Below are 14,627 nucleotides of genomic sequence, written 5' to 3' on the forward strand. Positions count from 1 at the left end.
AAACACAGTAAGTTTCAACACTCACCCATATTGTGGGGGTTTGTGTAAATTATCTTCACACCAATAAAAGCATCCCCTATAATGTACACATTCATTACACAGGCCAAAAATGAGCTTCTAACATCATCTCCATAATACCTCACACCACACACAAAAGTTGCTCATATTTTCACCACTACGCCACAAACACTTGATGACTTTATCAACAATGCTCCTAGGAAGAAGTTGGATTACATAGAAAAGTGTACAAAAACCAGCTATAAGCAGCTCTGAAGGGGTCAGTTACAACATGGACGCACTGAGAAATCACTACTTAGCCACAACAATTACCTTAGACATCAAAAGATAACCCATTATGTATCCCAATCTAGGAATGAAACCCGCCCATGGAGTTGGAAAGACAAAAACCACTCAAAGGAAGCAGCGTCAGACATGGTAAGCCCACAATAGGGTTGGGCAGGCTTTTACCAAGTGAAAAGGAGTAACCCAGACCTTTAATATGGTAAGGCTCCTGTTACCTCGTCCTGACAAAGTCTCTTTTAAAGTCGTATCACTAACATTGCTCAGACACACACAGCGCACAGCACTCACATGGTTCTGGGGGAACCATAGGGAAAGGCAGTGTGCACACACAGATGCCCCAACATGGAGCTATGTGGTGTAACACCCATGTCTACTGCTAACATCATCAGCACTCACAGTTCAGTTAGAAAATAACACTTTTCTGTTGTCTTCCTGATGAACGTTGTTATTTTTTGAGATAGGTTTCAACTATGTATCCATGGCTGGCCTGAAACTCACTACATAGCCCAGACAAACTCAGAGATCCATCTGTCTCCACCTCCCGAGTGCTGGGATTAATGGCATGAGCCACTATGCCCAGTGTGATGAACACTTGAAAGCCAATAGTATAATCACCTAGAAGAGGAAAACAGGTGTTTTCCCTTACAGGAGCTGGCCATTCTAACTGCTAGGGAAGCCTTCCCTTCTGTTCTCAGGCTTCGTGCCCTGGGCCACCCGTGTGGTCCCTGAGGTTTTCTCACAGACTGAAAGTCGGCCTCGTGAAAGATGGCAACACACTAGGTACTCAGAAAGAGACAATATGCAGGTGAACTAAATGTGTTTTCCAAATGCCAGAATACTGCAGGTTACTGTGGCTTGGCCCAGCTTCTCCCGAGCTTCCAGATTCAGGCTTGGCAGGATAAGGCCTCTTTCCGTAGGGAGCGGTTGAGGAGGTTTGCTCCCCACACCCAGAGCCACTCAGGCATATACTGTGCGAAAAGAAACTGCAAACAAAAGAGAGAGAGAGAGAGAGAGATGTGGTCAGAATCCCAAACCATCGAAACTGAAGAAACAAGGGTACCGACCAGTGTGGGATCTAACCCTGCTAACAGACATCTACTGACCACATTGAACAACAGAATCTGAGCCCCTTCCATACTGAGGTTTGCTTCTGCATAGGGCACTCACCTTGATTCACTCAAGGTAGCACAAGGCGTGATGCCCCATCGTGATGCCCACCATCAGCACCTGCTCCCTTTCTGTTCCATTCTGGGAACAAATGTCCTAAGTAAAACATTCTAAATCCAAGGAGAAGCTACAGCTGTACCACCGAACAGGGTTTCATCTAAATCCAAGATGAAAGAGTCTTGCAGGAGTCCCTTGGGAGGCCCCGGGAGTAGCTCATACAAATCCGTGGGCCCCTGAGACAGGTAAGACCCTGGGAGCCCGGGTGGTGCTTGTTATGTATGTTTCGGTGTTCCCTTAGTGGGAAGGGGGCTAAGTCGAGTCAACCAGAGAACAGGCCTCCAGCACGCCAGTCAAGCGCTGACTCCCTTGGCAGCTGTCTGTGGGAGCTAGGGAAGAGGAGTGATGGACTTTATCCTCAGCGTGCAGACATGAGTTTCAGCTGTACTTTATGATGAAAGCTAAGCACGCCCAGGGCATCCCTGTCCATCACGTTCACCTCCGTAACCTCAGACTGCACATGGACCAACTCTAGACGGCATGTACCGGCGTCCTGAACAACCCCATGCCCTTTGTTGTGGGAGACAGTGCTTGAGACGGTGCCTCACTCTCCTTGTCCTCTGCAGGTCAGTCTCGATCCACTCCTGAACCTTGGCTGCACTACTTTGGGCTTTGCACTCACCTAGCTAAGATCTCACTTCACTCCATCAGACAGGGAAGTGAACCACACTGAGCTGGGGTGGTGACAGTCCCCAAATGAAGCAAGAGTTTGGGAAGCAGAGGCACACAGGAAGGGGTTTCAGGCTCTTAAATTCTTTTTTTTTTGGGGTGGTGGTGTTTCAAGACATGGGTTTCTCCATGTAGTTTTGGAGCCTGTCCTGGAACTCCCTCTGTAGCCCAGGCTGGCCTGGAACTCACAGAGATCCACCTGGCTTTGCCTCCCGAGTGCTGGGATCAAAGGTGTGCGCCACTACTGCCCGGCCTCTTTAAACTCTTTAGAGTTTGAGTCATGTCACGGGTGCTGACCCATCCGAGCTTAAGAAAGCAGTGCTCCTGGGGCAGCAAAAGCACCAGTGGTGGCCCTCCAAGTGAAGTTCAGGAAGACACCGCAAGGCACAGGCAGTGACCACGCATACCTCTTGTCAGTCTCCACCTGGCTTCCCTCAGCCATCCCCACCTCGGCTACAACTCCTTCCTCCATTCTGCCCTGCCATGCTGAGCCTCTCACCTAGCTCTCCTCCTTGCCCACGCTCTCTGTGGCGTTACCAAACGCTGCCAACCTGCGACCCTGTCTCCAGCAGAAACCCCTTGCCTGAACGCTGACCTGGGGAGCTGCCGCCTCAGCTTCCCTGCACAAGTCCCCAGCACCCTTGTAACCAGCTGTGCAGAGCTCCACCAGAGCCTGTCACACCTGGTTACCCCTTCTCAGGCAGCCGCCTATCTGGACCAGAGCAGTACCAATCCTTCTGTTCCATCTACCAGCGTGTTACACATCTCCAGGCGGGAGGCACCTCTCCTGCCATGTTCACTGCTTGAGCAGAAATCCACCAATGCACATCTGTTATCAACTTCCTCCTCCCAGCCACGAACAAATGCAGAATACCGTTCTCATTAAACTCACAGCACAGGAGGCCAATGGGGTGAGAAGTGTCACCGATTGTTTGACATACCCCAAATCTGTTCCTTACAGCTAAAGCATGACCGCGGGTGAACATCTTGCTCACGCTGAGTCCTTTGTGGCCCTGGGAAAGCAGTAACTACGTGGGAAAAGTCACAGCCGGAGCCAACGGAGAAGTACAGCATGGCCAAGACAGTGGTGGATGAATGTCTTGGTTGTGAAACAGAAGCAGGGGCTGGAGAGCTGCTCAGTGGTTAAGAGCGCTGGCTGCTCTTCACCAAGACTGGAGTGCAGTCAGTTCCCAGCACAAATGTCAAGACGGCTCCTAACCACCCGGAACTCCAGTTCCAGGGGATCTGACACTCTCTTCTGGCCTCTGTGGGCACTGCAATCATGTGCTTATACCCATAGAAACATACATAAACACATAAAAATTTTAAATGCTTTAAAAGGGCATCACCCTAAAAATTAGGGGGAAAAAAGACAAAAGAAACAGATTGGCAAGGTTAAAAACAGAAGTTCTCACAGCTCTGTATAGAAAACTACCCTGGGCACTAAAGAACTTCATGGGATTTCTTGGCAGAAAATACATTTTTGTTGCCAATAGTGGTACTTGGGATAGAATCCAGGGCCCCATGCTTGCACTGAGCAACATCCCTAGTTCATTTATTCGTTCTCTCTCATTCTCAAACTTTTTCTATTTTGAGACAAGGTCTTGATAGGTTGCTCAGGCTGGCCTTGAACTCACTCTACAGTTCAGGCAGGCTCTGCAATCCTTCTGCCTCAGCCTCCAAAGTAGCCAGGATTATCAGCCTGCACTTGCCTCGGCAGCTGCATCTCTAAGAGAACTTCAAGGTCTTAGAGCCACTTTCCACTTTCTGGCTTTGTTTGGAGAAAGAAAAGGTCTCACTCCATAGGCCAGGCTGACCCTAAGTTGAGACCTTCCTGCCTCAGGCTCTTGCCCATTGAAAAGATGGCTGGGCTACCACAGCCAGCCTTAAACTACTTTTCGGGTTTCTCTGCTCAGTTCTCAAGGAAGTGTGGACTTGGAAAGAGTCACTAAGACAGCTTTTTAGACAAACCCATAGCTCTGAGCCATTAGACAAAAGTAAGAATTATGTGCTAATTCACTCCTGGTTATTTTGTGGTAGTAAACTAAATTATCTTTATGCATAACAGCCCCCAAACTATTTTAACTGGTAATCAGAAATGCCCAGTAAACTCCAAATCTGGGAACATCTATATCTATTCCAGATAGTAAGAAACAAATTATTATAATCTTTAGTTGCTGCCCTTGTAATTAAAATCACAATTTTAAATATTTCATAAAGTTCAAATATTTTCCTTTTTTGGTTTTTCAAGACATGGTTTCTCTGGGTAACAGCTCTGGCTGTCCTGAAACTCATTTTGTAGACCAGGCTGGCTTCAGACTCACCTGCCTCTGCCTCCTGAGTGCTGGGATTAAAGGCGTGTGCCACCACCGCCCGGCAGAAGTTCAAAAGCTCTTCAGAATATTTGTATTACACTTATTTGTATGTGCATGCATGCCCTGGTGTGTGTAGACACCTGAGGACAACTTGTGGAAGGCACTGCTCTCCTTCCACCACGTGGGGCTTAGAGAACAAACTCAGCTCATCAGGCCCAGAGGCAAGCACCTTTACCTGCTGAGCCATCTGGCTGGTCCTGAAATACTCTTAAAATCTTTGTTTTAGCTGAACAACAACAACAACAACAAAAAAAAAAACCTTAGGAAAAAATTCTAGATTTCCTTAGTAAACAAATCCAAGAATAGATGGGGGCTTATGGCCCTATCTTAGGGCTTTCTGAACTGGGCTGTGCACACAGCATTCCCCCTTCAGGCATCACCAACATCTCTGCACTGAAATCCCTATTCAAGATGAAGCAACCTGTTTCCTGTTGGGGGAGGGAGAGAAGAAAATTTGAAATTTTTTACATGAACCACCCCACACGAGCATCTAGCACCGTAAGTGAAATCACTGGAAGAGATGTGAGTGAGGATTCCCAACCCTCGGTCCCTGGCATGTCTCACAGAGCTTTGGACCTGACGGCACGGGGCTACCTGAATGGAGTGGGACCAGTAGCCTGTGGTCCTTTTCGAAATGCCCAGGGTCGACACCGCATGCTGTGCATACACTCTTGGCGAAGGTGCTAGCCACGGGCATCTGTGCAGGAAGCTGCCAGGTGAAGTCACACTGGTGGTCACGTAGAAGGGGATCAGACTCTGCACGAAGATCCCTTTAGAGGCATACTCATACTGCAGGGCTCGGCTGAAGTGGTCCAGATAGGCCTAGGGAGGACAGAAGGGGAGGACTTTGAACCTAGAAGGACCTTGAAAGAAAACCCAGGAGCAAGACTTGCCTATTCCCATCTTGGGAAAAACTGCCAGCATAAGCAAATGGTAGCTGACTACTCCCTGACCATCCCAGGGGAAGAAGAAGAGTCTGACCTTGGATGCAGAAATGGCAGCCAGCTGCGGTGTGGGCTTGCAGCAGGAGCCAGAAGACACTGTGACAATGGCACCCTTCTTTCTCTCCACCATTCCCGGAAGCACTATGTGGACCATCAAGCTTGCAGCCGCAATGTTCACATTCACAATGTCCCAGAGCGTGTCCTCAGGAATCTGGGTGAAATACTGGGGATAGGGGTAGAATGCACCCATGTCATTCACCAGGATGCCAATGTCTCTGTCTCTCAGGGCTTCTCGGATTGGAGCATAAATCTCCCGGCCTCTGCTGAAGTCTGCTACCATGACAACTGTCTCCACCCTGTAGGTGTCAGCTATGTGCTTGGCCACCGCCTGCAGCTTCTCTTCTTCGTGGCTGATCAGGATGATGTTGAGTCCATGGCTCGCTAACTCCTCAGCATAGGCCTTCCCAATGCCTTCTGTGGCCCCTGCAAGGCAAGCCAGGAGTCATGAGAATGGTGAAGCATGGTATCCCTCCAGAGAACCAGAACTACTCACTGTTGATCTCATCAGAGAGAAACGTACACTGGGGGGAAATGCACAACATCTGCCAGTTAAGGACTACATTGAATTGGTAAGGTGAATCATAACGCTAAAGATCCTCAGGCAGGGACTGGCAAGAGGGCTCAGTAGGTATAGGTACTCGCTGCCAAGCCTGACGAACTGAGTTCAAACCCCCGGACCCACATGGTGGAAGGAGAGAACTGACTCCCAAAAGTTGTTCCCAGACTTTTATATGTACACATGGCACACCCCCCCACACACACCCCCACGCACACGAATGCATGCACTCTAAGACACCCTGACAGACAGACCAGGCACTGCTCACACTCAGCCAGCTGGAGTAGGATACTACTGTAGGACTGATCCCAAACTCACCCCTGACTTGCTTAGGTGTCAGGATGAGCTTTCTGGGACACTTGAGATAAATGACAACACAATTCAAACTAGGCAAAGCATTTCTGAAAGCTTTGACAACCCCTAAGGACAATGTCAAAACAGACAGCAGAAAAGACATGGGAGGGGTGAGAAGTGGGGGACTGGGAACAGGAGCTGGAGTAATGAGAGGGATGCCTCTGAGGGTAGGGCTCCCTAAGTGAGGTGGGAGAGTGCAGAATGAGGTCTCAGCAGGAGGCTGAAGCCTCCAGTCAAACTCTGTAGCTCCTTGCTCGAAGTACTGACTTGAAACACAACCCAAACAGAAAGGTCACTGGAGCTGAAATCAAGTTACCACTGACGACAGCCCATCTTCCATACTGCTTGATGAGGTCGGGCCTGCTCCCCAGGCGAGGGATGAAGTGCAGCCTGACCAGGCTGTAGAAGTCACAGATGACCGTGATGCTCTTTCTGGCTGTGTACCAGGCTCCCACCAAGGCCAGTGCTTCCATATAGCAATTGCAAGACCTGGCAATTTCCCTGTACAAGAGGTAGAAGCTGTCAACGGCAGCCATGGTAACCTGCAGAGACAAGAAGAGAGAGAGAGAGCTGCACTTTGTGGACAGAGCAGACCTCCTCAGATCAAGGAGGGAGAACCCCGGCCTTCTCGACTCTGCCTCAAGTAACAGTAACTCCCAAGAGCACACAGCCTAAAACTGTCACAGCATGACCTCACTGTCTAACACCCGTGGCTTAGGAAACTCTTGCCTTCCAAGAGATTATTCAACAGAACTACCGAATTCCTCCAAACCCCCACATCTGAGCCACAAGCAGCCAGAACAAAAAGAAACATGAGTGCCCTACTTCCGAGCAGCAGGAGGCGCTATTACCTCCGATGGCAGCTGGAATGTGTCCAGCTCCTGGCGTCATTCAGTCAGCAAGTACAGAGGACGTACTACCTCAACAGTGACAGGTGGAATAAACACAGGTAGTAACAGCACGTGGCCTTGGCCCCAAGAAACACGCATATTAAATAAAAGGAACACCCCAAAAACGTGAGGCGATGGCGCCTTTCCGCAACAACACAGCACACACCCTCCCTTACTAAGTGTGTACGAAGTAAACACTCAAGGGCAGACACGTCCCAAGAACGGTGACAGGTGTTAGGTGTTAAGGATCCAAGACAGAGGCAGGCATTTAACAGTTAAAATGCAATCTCATCTGGGTACCTTAGCCTACAAGCAGAGGGGACCCTGGAGAGGTGGACAGAGGCCAGGCATGGTCTTGATGGCATCACCAAGAGCTGTCTGTGCTCCATCCTGGACCACAGCAGAGGAGCCGCCGCCGCAGTCAGATCCAGGGTAGCACCCGAAGGTTCACATGCATAGTCAGACAGCTGGGATTACACACGGGAAACTAGATTTTAAGTACCACCCCCTCTCCCTCAAAACAGAGAAGATAGAACTTGTGGGAATGACTTCTGGAAGGAAATCCATTTAAAGTGAGATGAGGGTGTCCTGCAAACAGTCAACACAGTGGCAAAAATGGCACAAGCCCTGGGGAAGGAGTGGGTCCCTGTGTCTACGGTGAGTTAATTCAAGCTCTATCAAGTTTCCCAGAGGGAAAAATGAAACAAACCAACCACCAAGCAGGAACCTGCGAGCACAGCCCCCCTCCCCCCAGTAAAATGGAGAAAAGGCAGAAACCGCAGAGGGAAGCGTGAAGAGAAAGCTGGGCACCGCCACAGACAGAAGACATGCGGAGGCCCTGACCACACAGGGCACTCTCCCCGGGAAGGTCCACATTTCCACCATGTGGGAGAAACCACGCTGACGTCACAGTAAGTTTTGAAAGCTATTCTCAAACCTGGGTAGTGATGTGGACACGGCATTTGGGAGGATGAGGACGAAGGAGTCCCAGTTCGAGGCCAAAATGATGGGCTATTTTACAAAAAATAAATATAAGAATAAAAAAAAATCAGACCCCAGCTGAACCGGTGGTATATGCCTTTAATCCCAGCATTGAGGAGGCAGAGGTAGGTGGCTCTCTGTGAGTTCAAAGCCAGCCTGGTCTATTATAGTACGTTCCAGACCAGCCAGGGCTACACACAGACTGCCTTAAAAAAAAATTTTAAAAAAAAAAAAAAAGGGTTGGGGATTTAGCTCAGTGGTAGAGTGCTTGCCTAGCAAGCGCAAGGCCCTGGGTTCCATCCTCAGCTCAAAAAACAAAACAAAACAAAACAAAAAAACCCAGGCCCCATTGCACAGGTCTGTGATATCACTGGAGAGGCTAAAGTGGGAAAATCGAGTTCAAAGCCAGCCTGGAACTTAATGAAAAACATCTAAGGGGGTGTGGGGGTGGGGAGTGGCTCAGTGGCTTATCCAGCATGAAGTCCTGGCTACAAGCACCAGCAAAGAAAGGGAGGGAGAAAAGGAAGGAAGGAGGGAAGGAAAGAGGAGGAGGAAGAGAAGAGCGGGGAGATGAAGGGGTGCAGCAACTGCCCCTCTGCCCCAGCTTCCCCAAGAACACCAGTGAAGTAAATCCAGTGGAAGGTGCCTGACCTCAGGGGGCTTCTGCTCTCCTCATTGACAGCCTGTCTTCTCCGGCTGTTGGCTCTCAGGGGCAGTTGTGAAGGAAAGCAAGCCAGTAAGAAAGCAAGCCGCAGCTCAGCTGGGAACACTTTATGTAAAACTAAGATCAATGCTTGCAAAACAAAGCGAAAGTTTTAATGCATGAGTCGGCAGTGGCAGCAAAGAGTGTGCGTCTGGGGACAGTCCCCTGGCCTTGGAGGCACCGTGGAGAGGGCATTCCTTCCTTGTCCTGACTCATCGACTAGGACAAAAATCCATCCAGGTGAGCTTAGGGAACAAGGGCAATCTATACCACCCTCAGAGCACCTGAGCCTGAGTAGCTGGCTGCCCACATCACTTGGTTCTGGTCTCGCCACCTGCCTGCGCAGGTTCACCCTCTCTCTCCACTACCTTCCTCAGTCCTCAGCAGCACCTGTTTCATCTCTCCCCTCCACGACAGCCAGCCTGTGTGTCCACACCCAAAGCCTGGTAGCTTCTGCCTGGCCTGCCTGCACCCGGGTGCCCAACACTTTCTCATACCCTGGCAGGAAGGAGAGGGGCTGGAAGGAGGGGGACAGTGGTTTAGGGGGCTTGCTTAGCAGGATTCTCCATTTTCCCCCTGGAGACCCTTCCCCAGCCACCATCACGAAGTGCGGAGACAGTGGCCCCACCAACTATGAGGTGTTGCTTAGAAACAGGCGCTGACTGGTGCTCTGGAGCCTGGACGTGAAAAAAAACACCATTCAGTTATTCCTCCAAGCCAGGTCAGGGTGAGACCTGACTCACACCCACCAAACTCACAGAGGCAGAATGTGGTCAATAAAGCACAAAGCCATCAAGGACCTAAACCGGTGGTCACTGGCCTGTGGGGGTGGGGGAGGGTTGTCCTCACATAGGAAAAGTGTGCATGGAAAATGAAACAGGGCTGAAGATGGCACCTAAATGTCCCAGACCAAAGACAACTTGAGACATCAGGAGACTCCTGGGCCCATATGCCTGGAGACCCACAGAAAGATAACTGGCCATCTGTGAGGTAAGGCGTTCGCAGAACTGCTGAGGGAGGAGGCCAAAACGAAGCATACACAGGACACTTCCACTAATATATGAGGAAGATCCCTAGGACACTTCTGATAGATGAGTAAGACCCCATGACAAAACTCAAGACACAGTCCTGAGGCATGCCTGGATGTTCTCATGTGTCCTGACATGTAGGGACTTTAGTCTCTAACCTGCAAAACTATAAATAAGGTAATGATCATTTGTTAAGTCATGGCACAGAAGGAAGTATGGTGGACCCAGGGACAGATGCCTGGAAGAAGGGATGGACAGACAGATAATGTACTGTCAGTCTGGAAGACACTGCGACAGGCCCTCAGCCATAACCATAGTGTTATCAGGAAGCAAGTCCTTTGCTCTTGGACGTGATCCTGCAGGCTGGGAAGGACTGACAAGGCCCCCTTAGCCTCTGCAGCCACAGGTGTGGTGCTCTTCATCTGGCTCTGGCGTGTCCACTGAGCCTGCCTTGTACACAGAACCCTGGGTCCTGCTTAGCCTTCTAAGTCACCTCCTATCCACTCACTCTCCTTGGTTCAATCCCCGGCCATCAAAGGTCTTGAGGGGCAACCTTTTGCAGCCTAAGGCCCTTCCTCTCCTACCAACCCAGCCCCACCCTCTGCTGCTCTGCCTCTAACACAGTATTTCCCTTGTCTCTGACTCTGCAAACCGGAGCTCGGGCCTCCGGAGGTCAGGAGCTGTGTCCAAAACCAATTTCTCCATAATTAAGGGGGGGGGGGGCTGGGCATGGTGGCACATTTATTTAATCTCAGGAATCAAGAGGCAGAGGCAAATGGGTATCTGTGAGTTCAAAGACATCCTAGTCTACAAGTGAGAATGTGTGCCAAAAATAAAAAATTTAAAAAGAAACTAGAAAACACATTGCAAAGTGTAGAACCCCTACTAATCACAGTTCGAAGGAAAACAAAACACCTACTCAGTGACCAGCCCAACAAAAGCAGCATCCAGTAAGTTCTAGGACACCCAGGCTTTCTCCTTGTCCCCTATTCTACACTGAAGGGGACACCCTCCTGAAAGCTGGGGTTTGTCATTTATTTATTTTTGAGGCACAGGCTGCCATTGATCTTACCTCAGCATCCTGAATGCTGGCATCACAGCTTGTACCCCAAACCTGCTACTCTGGCTCTTTCTGAAGAGCTGCTGACTCTGTTCACAACACTTCACAACGCTGCTGAGTGCTGCCTGTCTGAGTGGTTTCTGAGGAGCTCCCCCATGTCCTGAGCTGACCTGCATCCTCCTCTTCCGGAGACTCCTCTACCCTGCTGAGGTCACAGCTTTCCTGTAGGTCATGACACCCCCACATACAATTCCTGCCCATGCTACCACCAGCCCAGGGCCACCACTCAAATTCTTAAGAACGTCTCTTGGGCACTGGTGCAGGCATGCACGAAGGGGCATGCTACACAGTGGAACTGCTGGGCCACAGGCACTCAAGGGTTCCACTCTACCTTGTGGATCCTTCCCACAGTGACAGGCCTGATTCACCTGCCTCACAGGTGGGGTGCACACTGCCTCCTCTGTGCTATCTGCAGGAATGCCCAAGGGTTCACCCTCAAACAACAGGGTGTGTAGGAGTGGTTAGTAATGGGGCCAAGACTTCTCTGAACCACGTGTGACGCTGCTTTGAATCTCTGAAATGCCCGCTCCCATCGTTTGCCCCTCTTCCTATTGTCTTCTTTTTCTCTCAGAATGACAAGAAGTCCTGACAGACTCTAGACACATGCTCTCGCTGATATTTCTTGCTAGCATTGTTGATAAGCTGGATGTCTTCGTTTCCAAATCCCCTCCTATACAAGCAGTGCTCATCCCATTTTACTTCATACTGTAACCCCTGGCAGGAATTTCCTCACAGTATTTTCTAGAAGTTCTTCTGATTTAAGTCTGCAACCCCAGCTTCTGTAATGGTGGCAGCCAGTTTTCATGCATCCTCTGTAGGGCTCCACAGTGCCAAAGTGCTATGTATACAATATTGCCTTAGTAAATCCCATTAGATACTGTTTTGTGCCAGAGCTCAAGTCACGCTTGAAGAGAAAAACCCCAAAACTTTGTATCAGCATTCTGACAAATTCTCTTTCAGATCAGTGAGATTTGGGGAGTTCCTTCCCTTCTTCTGCCTATTTTTCATCACTGATTGAACCAGCAGTACGGTTGAGGGAAAAGAACAGCTACATGGGAACCAGAACCCAGGACTTTTACCCAAGACACAACACCCCTGAGATCCAGGTCTCTACTTAGGCACCAGCAGCCCACTCTAGGTACTCATCCAAAATAACTGAAATTTTTTGCTTGCACTACAAGTTTGTAAAGTGGGTTCCTGTCAACCTTACTCACTAGCCAAAAGATGAAACTACCAAAATGTCCATCAACTGATGACCACAATGTGGTGGTATTGTGTTCCCCAAAATACTGTCCACCCTAATAAACTTATCTGGGATCTCTGTGTGTTCAAGGATACAGCCAAGCATGGTGACTCCCACCTTTAATCCCAGGGAGTGATGGCAGAAAGCAGAAAGGTATATAAGGCATGAAGACCAGAAACTAGAAGCTTTTGGCTGGTTAAGCTTTCAGGCTTTGGAGCAGCAGTTCATCTGAGATTCATTCTGGATGAGGACTCAGACGCTTCCAGTCTGAGGAAACAGGATCATCTGAGGAATTGGCAAGGTGAGGTAGCTGCGGCTTGTTCTGCTTCTCTGATCATTCAGTATTCACTCCAATACTTGGCCCTGGATTTGTTTTTATTAATAAGAACTTTTTTAAGATTCCTGCTACACCACAATGTGACCCAAACATAATACAGTGGAATATTACTGAGCTCTAAAAAGGAATGGGGCATGAGTACATGCTGTGGCATGAAAACATGAGGCCGAGGGACAGAAGCTAGACACAACACATGTATAAAACATGTTTGCAACAGGGAAATCTGACAAGGAGCACTGACTGGAGGCAAGATGGGGCCCAAACTGCAGCTGATGGGGTAGAATTTGTTTGGGAGTGGTGGGAATTACCTGGAACTAGGGATGACAACTGATCAGCATGTAAATGTACTACAAACTGCTAAGTTGCACGTTTCAATATATCTAAAATTATGAATTTTGCCTCAAAAAAAAATGCACTGGGAACTGGGAAGATGGCTCTGCAGATTAAATGTTTGCTGTGCAAGGCTGGGGACCCAAGTTGAGATCCCCAGTGGTATGTAAGAGTGGAAAACAGTGGAACCAATTTGTAACCCCAGTACTGGGAGGGAAAAAAGCAATCGAGGATCATGGGGACCAGTCAGTCTAGCCTAAAGGAAACCCTGGGTTCAGTGAAAGACATTTTTCTCAAAAAATAAGGTGGAGAGCAACAGATACCGACCTGTGGCTTTCACATCCACACATGAGCAACACGCCCCCCCCCCCAACACACACAACACGCACACTCCACTAATAAAGCAGTGTTGAACTCTGCACTTCTAAAATATTCCCGAAATAATTAGAGTCACTCTGAAAAAAAAAGAGATCTTGTGCTTGGGGATTAAGTTACACTACAACACACCGTCCTTTCGCTACCACATGTAAAAGGGGCTAACACTTCCCGGCTACAATGAGAATTAGCTGAGGTGATACATAAAAAGCAGTGACTTCGCAACCACTCAATAAACCTTAGCCACTAGCCAGGATTATTACTCAGGATTCGATGTTAGCTACCGCTATTTGTACCGACCCGACTTTAAGAAAAAGCTTCTAAGAGCGTTATCCCTATGGCTTCACTTTACTCCTTCCTTCAATCTCACGAGGAAAAGGACACAAAGTCACATCCCAGGATGTCATAGCTAAGACCTGAGACTAAGGCACGGATCAGAGCCCTGGCTGGTGGTCCATGAGAGTCCACCACACACACACACACACACCGGCCCGTGGTAACCTTTATCCCCTGCGGTCACCGCCCAGGGGTGCGGCTGAGTCCCGGTGGTGAAACAAGGACTCGCCACCTCGTTTCCCCATCCCTCCCCTGCGCCGCCGGGCGCCGCCCAGCGACTCTGCAGAACCCACCCGGCTCTGCAGGATCTGCGCGCGTTCTTCAGCTGCGCTGCCATTCTGCATCAGTTCTGAATCCTAGAACCCATTCAGACCCAGCGGCGGGGAAAGAAAGATAAAGAGGCATCGAAAAAAGGGCGGTCCCAGGGCGTGTCGCGTGTGCGAGCCGTGGGGCGAAGATGAGGCCCGGGACACCTGCACGGGCTGCCGAGGAACCGCCCGGAGCGCGAAACCAAGAGTTCGCAGCTACGGGGCGCGGCAGGGGGGTGCGGTAGGGACGTTCCCGAGGGTCGGGGTCCCCGGGGGCGTGGCCAGGGCCGGAAACGGGGCACGAGAGGCGCGGGCGCGATACCTGCAGCAAGCGGCGCGGTCTCCGAAGTCCGTCCCGCCGCCAGTCCGCGCAGCCGCCGCCCGGGACTCCGTCGCAGGTCCGCTACCCACGTGATCTGCGCACGCGCCCGGGTGGAGCTCCCAACTAGGCCCGCCCTCCGCGGCGTAACCGACTGCGCGTGTGCACTGGT

The 14,627-nt window shown here is 50.1% G+C and overlaps 1 protein-coding gene across 2 annotated transcripts; it reads right to left on the reverse strand.

Annotated features, from left to right (window-relative positions):
• Positions 1-832: 832 nt before the first annotated feature.
• On the reverse strand, positions 833-14,542 carry Hsdl1 (hydroxysteroid dehydrogenase like 1). Of its 2 annotated transcripts, none has more exons than XM_036186696.1 (5): positions 14,459-14,542; positions 6,802-7,027; positions 5,553-5,998; positions 5,166-5,393; positions 833-1,286 (listed from the first exon to the last, which is right to left on the reverse strand). In XM_036186696.1, the coding sequence occupies exons 2-5, from the start codon at positions 7,019-7,021 to the stop codon at positions 1,188-1,190; spliced, it is 993 nt and encodes a 330-aa protein (XP_036042589.1). In that variant the 5' UTR covers positions 7,022-7,027; positions 14,459-14,542; the 3' UTR covers positions 833-1,187. The 2 variants fall into 2 exon arrangements, with proteins under 2 accessions (XP_036042589.1, XP_036042590.1); XM_036186697.1 differs by lacking the exon at positions 14,459-14,542 and adding an exon at positions 12,568-12,586.
• Positions 14,543-14,627: the final 85 nt, after the last annotated feature.

Source organism: Onychomys torridus, chromosome 5, assembly GCF_903995425.1.
Source record: "Onychomys torridus chromosome 5, mOncTor1.1, whole genome shotgun sequence".
Taxonomy (NCBI): domain Eukaryota; kingdom Metazoa; phylum Chordata; class Mammalia; order Rodentia; family Cricetidae; genus Onychomys; species Onychomys torridus.